General features: G+C 39.9%; 1 protein-coding gene across 1 annotated transcript in view; it reads right to left on the bottom strand.

The window, feature by feature from the left end:
- Window positions 1-224: 224 nt before the first annotated feature.
- Window positions 225-14229, bottom strand: part of YPEL2 (yippee like 2) — a 120270-nt gene continuing 106265 nt past the window's right edge. The window contains exon 5 of the mRNA XM_073572965.1: window positions 225-11321. Within this exon, the coding sequence (XP_073429066.1) occupies window positions 11232-11321 (90 nt within the window). The 3' untranslated portion in view covers window positions 225-11231. The remainder of the gene's footprint in view (window positions 11322-14229) is intronic.

Below are 14229 nucleotides of genomic sequence, written 5' to 3'. Positions count from 1 at the left end.
ATAACGTTATGGCTCTGGGAAGAAGTGGAGCAAAAAACGAAAACGCAAAAACAAAAAATCTTAAGGTCGTGAAGGGGATAAAATAACTAACCAGCCCCTGTATGGTTTTAATCTTCTGAATGTACTATGTGCATACATCTCAAAAATAGTGGCATTTTCTTACAGGTATTTCTGCTGTTGTGAATGCTATATAAATGCTAAAAGCAATTGAATAGCCAAGAAGCTTTAATATTTGAAAACTTTATTTTTTTTTCAAATGAGCACCAACACATTGAAAATGACAGAAATAATGCACTTTCCTCTAATACTGAAAAACTATGTACATTTACACAAAACATGAAGACAAAACAATTACATTTATACAAACAAAAAATATATGACCTGAAACTCATAAAAAGCCAAAAATAAGAATGAGACATTTTGTAAACACAAAAGCAATACACACAGGTATTTAACTCTTATATCTTGTAAGATAGAATATGGATCTCTTTACTTCACAACTGAATTACATTTGTAAATAAGTTTTACAGGGAAGATAGATTCCACATTGATTTGCTACATGCAATGCAGAGCCTCACAAATCCCCTTCATAGCAGACTTTAGAAACCACACAATGCTTAAAGAAACGCATTCATTTCAATGCTCGTTGCTTCCTCATATGTCCATTCATCGCATACTTTACAATCTTCTTGATATTACAGCGGAGCAGTACAGATCTGAGAAAAGAGAATATATAGCAGAAAATGGACACATTGGAAATATTAATCCATTGACAGGCGTGTTTTGGTTTCCAAGGCGTACCTTTTGTGCCTTAGAAAAGCCAAACATCCACCACTCTTGCTGCTATATAATGCTGGATTTACATGCACGATGGGTTAAGTCATACAGAAGTTTAGCTGGAAGTGGGAAAACATGGTTCCGATTTTTAAATCATACTGGTCTTCCTTGCCAAAACCTGTGTATAAAGCATGACTTTCACATCAGTCAGCACAGGCGTATAAATGTCAGTCCTCCAGCAACAAGAAAGGTGATCAATTTCAAGACTATACTATTGCTAGTAGTTTCCCAGCTATATGTTGATTTTTTTTTTTAGACTGATATCAAATATGGAGTTCATGATTACTCTGCTTCTCATTTTAATGTAAAATACTCAGACTGAGTCTGCAGACTTAACGACAGCCTGCAACAGATCTGTAAATTCTGTCTGAATGCTCCCCGAACCAAAAGGTATCAAAGGTATTACCTGCAATTATAACATTAGGAAACTGTTTCTGCAATTTACAAATACATTACATTTTATTTAATCAAACAGGTGATGTAATCTCATTTAGCCTTATGCCTTTCAGAAAGGAAATTTATCCTAATTCAAAGACTTACACTTTAGCTTTGTCAAGTTAGAACAAGTGTGCAAGATAATTTCTCCTACAAATATATTATCTATACATATTTACTACAATTTGGGTTGCAAGTTACACCTGTTGTGTGTAATATGTAGTCTTAGCAGCATTACATGGTAACACAGAAAATAAAGATCTCATCTCCTCTAAAGCGCGGTGAATAGACACAAATATAACTTTGGTTAGGATACCCACAATTAGAGAAAAAGTGAAAAAGTGGGCTAAAGAACTTCATAAAAAGAATGTGATGGGGAAAAAGAAAACATCATAACCAAGCAAAACGTATCAGCAGTTCAGGAAGTCCAATCTGAGATAAGAGGGAAAAGTCAAGGTCCTCATTTTTTCAGAAATATTGGTTCTCGTTTCAAGCCGTGGAATCTTTGCGCAATATTACAACTGAAACTTCTATCTGAACACACTTTGTCCTACTGGTCCAATGAGTAAATAAAATAAACCCGACAAAACTCGAATTACAAAATCAACAGCCTATATTTACAACCAGGATCTAATCTACACATATCAGCATACCCTCGTGACATTGTACAGTCTCTGGAAAACATTTGCATGGGTAACAAAAAGAGTAAGGGGTCCATTTACTAAAAGTGATGAGAAAAGGTTTTCAATCCACCAAAGAAAATTAAAATACATTTTTATTTTAGCTTTTAACTCACTTAGCTGGATTGGAAAAAAAAAATTCTCAATCATTTTGAACAAAGCTGCTTGCTACCTCACTAGCCTGATCCATGCTCAGTGGACTGGATTGCCCAGGGACCAGACAGAACATACAAGAAAGATTGTGTATACAGCTCATGTCAATCTATCAACTGTCTACTTGGTCTAACATGCCATATCAGGAGTGGACAAATTAGTGCAACCTATGCGGCCACACAGTGGCCCCCCAAGAGGTCAAGGGGCCCATTGCCACTTTCAAAGAAGGTGTAATTGTGCATTATTAAGAGCTCTTCAGCTGCAAAGGGTCTATATATTGTTCGTGCACAAGGCCCCTCTTCTGTCTGTCTGTATCTGCCATATGTAGGATTCTGGGTTCCACCATGGCCCTGTAAATCAGAATTTCCTTTTGTATTGGTTACTTAGTTAAAAGATAGTAAACATATCTAAGGTTAAAGCCCCCGTTACACACTGCGATATCGCTAGCAATATCGCTATAAAGTCACCGATTTTGTGACGTTGCAGCGATATTGCTAGCGATATCGCTGCATGTGATACTTACCTCCAACCGGCTCCCCCGCTGGTTATCGCTGATCGCGCAAGAAGCTCCTGGACCATTCCTCGTCGGTCATTTCCTGCGGCGCTTCCTGCTGTGACGATGAGCGAGGCGTGGAGCCGGGCGGGAGGACGCAGGATCGCCGCGTCTGACAGGTAAGTAGCGATCCCCGTCCTCTGCGATGTCGCTGGTGAGGTCTGCCTGTGTGGCAGCTCACTAGCGACCACCTAGCGATGCACCAGTGATCCTGACCGCGTCATATTGTTGGTCGGGATCGCTGGTGCATCGCTAGGTGTATCGGTACCCTAAGTTCACACAATGAGTTTTTGGAGAGTCTATATTACACTGCGTATTTTCATTTACAGTTCCTGCAAAGTGGAAGCGATTTATAGAAATCTGAGATTTTATAATATATATCATCCAGTGTAAACTGACCTGTGGTGCATTTGTGAAATCTGCAACAGGTCAATTTCCACTTGCTAGTATGCTGGGTCAAATGTGTTTGTGTCTGTGTATTTTCACTTGCATTAGTTGTTTAAAATCTGCAGGTAAAAAGATGTATATATGTTTTTACTGCTTTTCTGCTACACATGACTATTAAAAGTTGTCAAAGCCAAATACCAATAAGTAGCACAAAACAAAATAGCGAAGTTGAAAAAACATGAAATACAAAAAATTATATTAAAAACTGCAGTATCAAAAAGCCAAATGGTGCAGAAACGCTTCAGAACATCTGCAATATCAAAAACGCTCAAAATATTCATTGTGGAACATAGACTAATAATCCCAAAGAAACATGGTAAAGAAAACAAGACCTTATTTATCACTCGGAGCTGCGGCAGAAGAAAGAAGGAGGACATCATCGTATGAAGATGGAGGAGCCGGATCAGACACCCGGGGTGAGTATAATCAACTCGTTTTTCTTATTTTTCAGGTTACAATCGGGGGCTTATCTACAGCATTACAGAATGCTGTAGATAATCCCTTGATGGCGGTGGCCAAAGCTCATACAGCAAAAATGGGATGACAGATTCCCTTTACTACAGACATGGGCCTGCCTAACTAAAATTCATCTCGTTGGTAGTGGATCTTCAAGCTCATGTTGTATTATGCTTTAGTTGGCAAGATTATGGGAGACTATCCAACAGAAGAAGCGATGAAGGCATGGTGGCAAGTTTAAATTTTAACTTTCGACTTTTGTTCAGAAAATAATCCCCTGCCTGATACTTTCCCACTGTCCTCAATAAAAATACAAGAATACATGGTCGATTCAAACAAACATTAATGTGTATGGCGGATTCAGGAGAGATAGCTGATTGCCGGCCATTAGCCATTATATGCATGTGACTAGTTTTACACTAGAGTTAAACGAAAACTTTACAGTGAAGGTGAAATCGACCAAAGATGCATATCTCCAACTCACGGAACAAAGTAATGTATTCTGAAAAGGAACCAGTTGTCAGGTGTATGCTGATTGTTTGTGGATTTTATCATTGTACATCCGCTGGAGAGCGCCCACATTCTTAAGTTTCCTCAACCTGTCTGCTACTGATTGACAGTTTTTTTGGCATCCAGGATACAATCTCAGCAAAACCATTAGGCTATGTGCACACGGTGCGGATTCTGCTGCGGATCTGCAGCGTTCCAGGCTCTGCGGGTCAGCAGCAGATTTAGCTGTGTTGCACAGTACCATTGTTTTCAATGGTAAACTGAAAAACGCTGTGCACATGCTGCGGGTTCAAGACCGCAGCATTTCAATTCTTTGTGCGAAATCCGCAGCGGTTTTACACCTTCTCCATTGTAGAGGTAGGTGTGAAACCGCAGGGCTAAACCACAGGCTAATACACAGGTAAACAAACCTCAGGTCTTTTGACCTGCGGATTTACCCAAATCCGCAGCACCTAGAACTATGTGCGCACACAGCCTTATATGTGGACTATAAAAATGTATAAAGTAGTATTTTAATCCTTGCTGCTTTATTCATGGTTTACATCAATGTTCCATAAGTGCAGTCGCATCCTACACTTTATACTGGGCAATATATTGTCATACAACTCAGAAAAAAAAAAAAAAAAAATCACAAGTTTGTTAAGCAACTGAGGCTGTGGGTAAATAAAAAAAAAAAAAAATGAATACATTTTACCAACTAAAGAATTATAGCATTACATGCATTGTTCCTAAAAAATGTAACTCTGGAAGTGGAGCTGTTTGAGCTATTGTACACACTTGTATAACAACTATTAGGTATCACACTGATGTCACGTTTCTATTTGGACTGGTATAGTGAAGCACTTCAAATCCCTCGTTTCCCTTCATATAGAATTCAGGATTTTTGGCCATTATATTTGGGGGTCAGTACATATACATCTCATGCAACTATGGCTCTTTGGAAGTGGTTTCAGGCAAATTTATTGAGCAGTGGAATATATATGTAATGGGCTGGAGCTCTGCATCAGAATAAATTCCATAAAAGATTATTAGGGAAAAGGTCAGACCAATTAAATAAAAAAAGCTCAATTTCAAGTTTCTCCTATAAAGTTCCTATATTTGTCTGATCTCTGTTATATGTAGGACTTTATACACAGTAGTAATTTCAACTACCCCTTCCTGATCTCATTGTAACTCAAACTGTCAAAATAACTTAAGTCAACTAATTTATAAAAATCCCTGAGCTACACTGTATTTGCTGGTCTTTTCAATGTTGTGCTGTATCACTATATTGCAGAGATAGATATTTTTTCCTTTGGGAGTGCAGTGTAAAGTCTGTTTTTAGTGCAGATGGGCATATCTTTAAAGCCTTTGGAGGGGTTTGAGGGATGAGTGCGCTTTTTGCCCTCCCAGACACTGCCAATCAAAACTCAGCAGAGTCTGAGACTACTAGAATTCTTGATCAACTGTGGAAGTAATTGTCAGCATCTAGGAGAGGTGAAAGCACATGCCCCCAGAGAAGACTCTGAAGACACACCTAGTTGCACTACAAGCATAGATTTCACATATTGCACTCCAAAAAACAAATATGAATATCTCTAAGGCCAGGATCATACATGCGAGGAATACGGCCAAGTCTCGAGTGTCAATACTTGGCACTGCTGCCGGCACTCAGGAGCGGAGCATGCGGCTCCATGTATTGCTATGCGACCGCACGCTCCGCTCCAGAGTGCCGGCATTAACATGCAAGACTCGGCCATATTCCTCGCATGTGTGATCCTGGCCTAACAAAGCAATACAGCACAAAACGGATAGAAAAAAACAAAAAAAAGAATCAAGAGAGCTAAGGGATTTTTACAACATTTAATTTTTTTTTAAAGCAAGTGACAGGTCCTCTTTAAAACAAGCCTCCCATGAATTTTTTTTGCTTTAACTATGTGTATGTTATGTGCTATTGTGCCAATATACAAACCTACTATGGTCTTCTCCTGCATTTCAACCCTGCTCATCTTCTCCATGAACTCACTGCTGTTGAGATTACCTGGCTCCCACAGAGCACTGTGCGCGAGACAAATCTTTTACAAAGAGTCTATGTAGCTTCGAAATGACGCTCCATAGACTTACACTGTAAAAGCCACTTCCAGGTCACGCAGAGAACAGTGTGACCCTGAGTCTAAAAAGCAGTGACGATATTCAGAAGAGGTCTGGAACATCACTGGAAAATTGGAGAATGTCCAGGGGTTAGGCGAGCACACTAACTGTACACTAAACACACATTTACACATGTATAGGAAGAAAAAAAAAAAAAGTTCATGGGAGGACTTTTGTAAAGGCATTCAAACTAATGAGACAGTGAAAGACAAACATATTGCTCTCCTGGCAGGTTAACTGCATAGGTGTCTGGTTGAGTGTTAACTCAATATTAGCTGACTTAGATGAGTGCCTATGGTACTGTGTATATAATTCTGGTTCTTCAAAGAAGGTTCAGAAAAGCAGATTTTACAATCCCTATAAAATCCCCATTTACACAAACTGATAGTTGGCTGAAACAGTGTTTACAAAAATGTTTATTCCGTACCACTGTCCCATGTATACATGGCAGTAATCAAACAAGCAAATGGCAGAAAAAAAAATAAAATTTAATGGTAGCCAGGCACATCTATGTGCAAATAAGAAATGCTTACCGATAACGTGCAAATGATATTGGGACACAACGATTGTCCACACAATCATGATGGGGAATCCTGTTTTACACGGCCTAACTCCAGTCCTCAAGGCCCACCAACAGGTCATGTTTTCTGGATTTCCTTAGTATTGCCCAGAGGTAATAATTGCATCACCTGTACAATACAAGGGAAATCCTGAAAACATGACCTGTTGGTGGGCCTTGAGGACTGGAGTTGGGGAACCCTGGTGTAAAAGACCCATGAAATCTAGAGCCTTGTTATGGTCAGAAATCTGTCCATGTAAAAGAACCCACGTTCAGCACAATGTGGCAAGGTAGCATCTCTTCTAATGTGACCCCGGACCCATATTTGCACAGCTGAGATTTGCTGACAGGCATCAGACCGCTCCTCAGTAAACACAACAGGATAATAATCTTCCCATAGTCTACTGCCTACCAACCGACAATGTCAATTTCACAGACAGTGTCATGTTTTAAATTTGCATGTATCTAAAACAACGTTAATCAGTGTCAGAAAAGAAAAAAAAAAAAAAAAAAAAAAAAAAAAGTTCTTTGACGAGAACCTATCACTGACATAAGGACATCAGAAGGGTACCCTGAGAGTGATACTACCGGCTACAATTTAAACAAACAGTCACTCTGTCCAAAAAATAAAAATTACCTCGCTCTGCAGTCAAAAGAGCTCTATCAATGCTGTGAAGTTTCATGTGGTAGCAGAAAATCATATACACTTGTTCTTAATCTTTAAAACACAAAATGATCAGCCACAGCTGGCGCACAGAGCAGTCAGAATATATTTGCAAAAACATCCATGTATTCAATAGGAAAATAATTCCACCTCACCGTGTGGGCAATAACTGGCGGGCCATACAAGAAATCAATATTGCACGAGTTCACAAAAAAAACAACAAAAACCCACAAAAAACAGTATAACCACAGAAGGTACAAGTATTTAAATAAAATTTAAATCTTTAGTATATCAAGGTAAATAATTACATGAATTCACACAAGGTGGCGACAAGCAGCAGAAGAGATGCATGTATGTGCATATATTAGAATACATTTGTGTGTCATTTTAAAATAACTACATATGGGACCAATTAACATAGTGCAAGTGGATCAACACAAAGTTATATTAGTATTTCACATCATATATGCCATAATAATGGATTACATTATGTATACACACACACACGACTAGAAGAATAATTGTAAAATGCAGTTCTCGTATGTAGTACCCATATATTTAGGCAGTAAAATTTGTTGGATTGGTAAAGAGAGATTGAATAAAGACTAACCTGTTGAATGGCGCCAGGTCCTGACACGCGTTTTGGAGTCTGCCTCTCTCAGGGGAAAAAGGCAGACGCCAAAACGTGCTTGTATATATACACATAACGTAATCCGTTATTTTAGTGCATGGTGCCTATGATGTGAACTATATTTATATATATTTACCTGCACTAAGCACTTTGTTAATTGTTCTCATATGCAGTTATTTAAGACGACTTGTGCATATATAATCTACATATACACACACACACTCTTACCGTTTGTCCCAACTTGACTGAATTCATGTAATTACAATAATATCAAAGATTTAAACTATTTAAATTATACTTCTATGGTTCTGCTTTGTGAATTGGTGCTATATGTTCTTAGTCTTACAGATTTGTCTTTGGACGTGATCCATACACAGCTATGCTGCGGGCAACCAGCTCATTACTGCAGCGTACACAGATACAAAGTGAACGCCTCAGTTAACCTCTGTAAATTAAGACTGCATTTCACAATATATGCCATAATAACAATTAGAACGCGAGTCAAACATCCAATATGTCCCGAAAACAGCCAGTCCAACATCACCAAACAATGGCGATCTTGCATCAGTGTGTGCCAGCTACGGCTAAAATAAACGTGGAGAACTTCTACTGTATTGTTTGGACTTCTCAAATTTTTGGCAATAAAATAAACTATGCATGATCAAAAACTTTGGCAGTGATACTGCACGTGGCATCCTAAAGTTGACGGATTCAAAATAATAGACAAAAATCTGTGCCAAACACATGCTGGTCCTGCTGGGATTAGGATTTTATGATGGAAGTATACCCCTTAAGATGCAAAACTGCATATCAAAGCAAAAAACATTGAGTGTAACTGTCTAATTACGGCCTTTGCTTTTCTGGCAGAAATAACCCCCTAAGGACACCCTTTACCAAAGCTCATGAAGGTTGGATGCTGCTGAGAATTAGCTTCTAGAAACAATCCCTGTAACAAACAATCATCTAATCATAGAGTAGATATACAATTCCCTGTAAAGATCACAATTTTAAGAGTATGTACTTTAAGCTATGTGATGAGTGCTTAAACACCTTGCAGACTGCTGTCCCAGGATCCACACCCCCACAGATCACTCAAAACACTGATGTGTGCTGCTCGTGAAGCAGTAGAGCTCTGTTTCTGCCTAAGCTCAATAGAAATTCTATAAGCCTGTACGCCAGAGTGTTTCAGTGGGATTCTCAGGGCCCAGATCCCTACCGATCCTTGCAGGGCATTTCAGTGTTCATCACAGAGTTTAAAACATAAAGTGCACTTACTCTAACTATACGGGTTGCACCAAAAGTCTAAGAAGTGAGAATGATAAAACTGTTTAACTACTAAACCATTATTTATTGCTTTACTTGCATCAGGCAGTGGGAAAACGCATACTACCAATTCCCAATTTACCAAGACATTCAAACGACAAACACCATACCATACAATTCATGATGGGCAATAGCAGGTTCAGCATTGTATATAAATGTTAAGAATTAAGGGGTGGGAGATTTTCTTGTGAAATGTGGTATATGAAAATTTGGATGGGCATTATTACAATTGCTTGGGAAGTCTATGTAGAGAAAATGATAGGACAGTTCTTGGTATTGGAAAAGAAAGTGCCAATGTGACATTACATTAAAGCTTATGATATATACATACAACAGTGAAACGTGGACATTCTACACAAGTATCTGCATGAAGGTATACAGATGTGACATTTCTGCTATGGCACTTTCCTAAAACAAAGTCCATTTGGTAACAAAATGACAAATATATACGCTTTGGTTTACCTTCTCATCTTAATCTCCACTGAAAAAGTGCATCTAACCGAAATATAAAAGAAGGGATTTGTACCAAAAGTATGAACATTTATAGCCATAAAGTTTCAGGTAGACTGAAGAGAACATTCCTAAAGGCATGTGTGTATATATGCAAGTATGGGAGAATGCCGACAGGAAAACCATATGGAGGGTTCAAAATGACCTCTGAGCAAACAATAAGAAAGGGGATCAATGAATACAGATTTCTATCCTGCTCTTGACAATCATCCTCTGATTGCCAAATTAAAGTATAACCATGCAATGCATATGCCCAGTGGTTACAAGGTGTCATTAAGAACAAAAATTTACTTTTTCAGCCTAAAGAAAAATTGAAATTTCAAATGGGGGGGGGGCGCTACAAAGTAAAAAATACCATCATAAAACATAAGGACAGAGAAGGATTCCCAATATTCCAATGACATTTGGGCTCTAGATGGAATTGGGATATACAGGCTGTCGTTCCTCTTCTTTGTTATCTTCACAGCAGAAGAGATTTTTTTTTCAGCTTTGTAAGGAACAATTGGTGGCAATATGATGGGTTATCAAGCTAATCCCTGTTTCTGGTTAACACTTTCATGAGGCAGTGTTAGCGCAGATGAAAACCATCAATTTCAAGTGTTGTACATAGGCTGTGATGTACAAAATTCATAGTGCAAGTACAATGGGAAATCAGAGTGGAATAGATAATACCGTTTGCTTGGTCAGTTAATTTTAAGTATTTGGGCCAAATAAACAGTCATCATAACACATCGATATAGTAGATCAATTGATCAAAGGAGGTTGCACCCACTGTCTGCCATAACCGGATAGCCACCAATTCTGTTTCTGGTCTCATATACTTTTGGGCCTTTGGTTTTCTTCAAAGTTTAAAACCTACAATAACCCTATACATTCTCCAAAACAAACCAGTGCGCTATTTTCCTCTAGTCGGATACAGGTTTCAGACCTTTAAATGCAGACTTCATCTCCATCATATGTTCCTCCCTCTATTCATGAACTACACCTCCTTCCTGCTCTAAAAACGTGACCCCCGGTGTGCCACTTTTTGTACATCATGTTGCACACAGCTTTAAATCAACTCTAAGAGTAAAAGAAGTGACTGGGCTATGAGGCTCCTGATGCTTTCATTAGCCAACTCTACAAAAGAGCAAGAGGCCGAGGGCAACTCACAAAGGGGATACAAAGCAAAGAGACAGAGTATCAGAAATTTAGAGGCCATTCACCAAGAATGATGGATTAAGGGTGAGAGGATGCTCCATGCGGCACAGCCTCTGAATCATATGAAACCAAGCACTCAGTTACTCGCTCATTCTAAGGATAACATGGTCAGCTGGATGGTCTTCAGATTTATCGCCATCTCTTCAATCCCAGCCATTATCCTTGATCATGTGAGCTAATTCAATGATGTATTTTCCTTCTTTATACTTCTGGCTGCTTTCAAAAGCATGTTCCTACAACAGACAGATAAAAGTGGAGTTAATGGCCTGTATTGTAGCACATGCACTGTTATATTTCATTTTCCCCTCTCACGCACTTCTATAGAAGAGCCAAAAAGCCAAAAAAATCTGTCACCAGGTTTTTGCCAATATATATGAAAGCAGCATGGTGTAGAAACAGAGATCCTGAGTCCAGAGATATGTCACTTGCAGGGCTGCTTTCTGTAGTTTGGAGAAACCCCCCCCCCCCCACTAATAAAAATACACTAGCCCCCATAGAAGTAGTTGGAAAAGGGTTCTAAAAGCTGCTTGGTAGCTCTATGGGTCTCGTGTGACGGCCCCTGAATGAGAATAGCTGAACCTAGGAGGAATATGCTGCTGTCTTGTTGATATAATTGCGCTATTTTCTTCAGTCTAAATGAAAGAACATACACAAAGTAGTAGATAAATAATTCACTTCTATATGTGGTTAAAAATTGTGCAACTGGACAATGTAAAAGTACTTGCTGCACAGTCAGATAGCCAATACTGTATACAGAAGTATACGAACAATAGTTCTTCCGCACCCGCCGCGTGGTTACCAGGATCAATACCGGCCTGAATGCCCTGGTCCAACACCACTGGAGTCCCTAGCCTCACTTCGAGACAGTAGCAGGCTGGGCACTCCGGAACGCATACAGTGGAGTCGGCACCCTGCATCCTATTGCAAAGGATTTACTATGGGACCAAGTGGATCAGCCCTACTGCATGCGCACTCACAAACTATTGTTCATATGCTGCTGTATACAGTATTGGCTGACTGTGCAGCAACTACATTTACATTGTTCAATTTCACCATTTTAAACCACATTATAGAAGTGAACTATTTATCTATTCATTTGTGTACGTTCCTTCACTTATAATTGCTCTCTGCTTTGCTCAATCAGAATGGCAACATCATACAAATCAGTGTTTTATCAGAAGGAGATCATCACTAGAGGACTAGTACACGTGCTGCCACGTAGTCCTCCATATTCATGAGCTCCGTATAACCCCATCATTGAGTGATAGTTGTACTGTACATATGTAGAAAGCTGCCAATCCATGATGGAGATAAGGTTATACAGCGCTCATGAACCTGGAGGACTACATGGCAGCAGGTGTAATAGTCACTAGAGCTATTCTACTGATAAAACGGATTTTATGAAAAAAAAAACCCACACTCCAACAAGTAGCTCAGGATGTGACGTCACTGGAATCAGCATCTCTGTCGCTATCTCAGATGGGAAATAGTCGTGACAGATTTCTTGTAATAATGGGGTACCGAAGCACGACATTTGTGGACCGCACTGATCAGACAAGTTTTATTGTACACAAATTCCTATAGAAAGAACAAGCTCTAACAGCTCATAACTAGCCAAGAAAGCTACAGATAGTACAGGAGGTTTCAATGCTGTGATGGGGATGAAGCGGCTGATTTAATGGAATATTTTCTGACTTCATATAAAGCAGTGTGACTATAAAAACGGAATGATTGGCATTGCAGATTCCTTTAAGACACCAAAATGTCCATTCAATTCTATTTTTATTTTATAACCGTTCTGGCATATTTCACAAGTTCACCTTCCTTCAGCTAGTTAAGCCAAATTCAGTAGCTCATCTGTGTTCATCTTTGTACGTAGACAGCCAAAATATACATCTTCACAGACTAGTGAGGGTGCACACATATATATACACACACACACACACACTCTCCTCAAAAAACTAAAGGGAACACTATTCCATTTGCAACAGGCCGTTTGTGTACCCTTTCTTTGAGCAGTATACATGCTGTATATACTGTACCCAGCTGGAGCACAATCCATTCCTATATATTCTACCATACCAACAGCAGGCAGATCCTGAGAATTAACCCCGTACAAGGAGAACTTTTGTTTAATACCTCATAATCGGATCAAGATGGTCAATGTAGACAATGCAACAGATTAAAGCATTTGTCTACAATGGAGAGGGATCAACTTTCATCATTTGAAGGTTCATTAGGGATTCAAGAAACTATTTTGGAATCAGAAGCGCAGAATGTGCATTATTAACAAATAATGAAATGTCTAGATTTTCTTGAAAAGTACACCTACAAAATGCATGTAGTTGTCTGTGTGTAAAGAGCATGAAGACAAATCAGGTCAGTGCACCGCCCCTGCAGAACATAGAAAAATAGCAAATGTCGCAGATTAAGTCTGCTAAATTGGGCCAATCAGGGCTGAAAAATCTATAAAAAAAAAACCCAATACAACTGTTTGGCAAGGTACTGCAGACACATGTAAAAATTATAGGCTCGGTGCCTGCCAGCAGCTCCCGCTACCAGCCATAAAATCTCGCTTATATTGGCCCGGACGACACCGTAAAAACCCCCCACAGAGGGTCTCGAGCTTGGAGAAGAGGGTGAGAGGAGGTGGAGAGGAGAGGAAAGCTGCTGCTCTCTGCCTAGACACCGGAACGTGGAGCAGCCTTGTGGAGAGTGCCGGGGCGCCAACAGGAAACGGGCGCCATCTTTACATCTCCCTGCAGTGCTTATCTGGTGGGTCGTGCCGACGGATTTCAGAACCCGGTGTGCCGGCGGATAAGGCCTGGACACCAGACCGCAGGAGGTCTTTGTTAGAGGTGTGGGGCCGCGGAATAAGGAGCGGTCTCGCCCGCCAGAGCAGAAGACGGTGAGAAGGGGCCGCGGCGCTGTGTGCTCCCGGTGAGCTGTCTGTGGAACCTGCGGGGGATATTGCTGCAAAGAGAGGTGACCATTAACTCTGTCTGTGGGGCCAGATTGCTGACAGCCCTTTGGCTCACTGGGTGAGGAGTCTACCTGGGAGCTGGGGCGCTTTTGGGTCAGGGGATATTGTTCTCCCTCTCCTTTGAGTGCTACTGTTTGCAGATTTTTGAGCCACGAATG

This window comes from Dendrobates tinctorius, unplaced genomic scaffold (genome assembly GCF_039654945.1).
Source record: "Dendrobates tinctorius isolate UK_male_01 unplaced genomic scaffold, ASM3965494v1 ptg000007l, whole genome shotgun sequence".
Classification (NCBI taxonomy): Eukaryota; Metazoa; Chordata; class Amphibia; order Anura; family Dendrobatidae; genus Dendrobates; species Dendrobates tinctorius.
The sequence above is the reverse complement of the archived record's forward strand: the minus strand, read 5'-3'. Positions and strand labels throughout refer to the sequence as shown.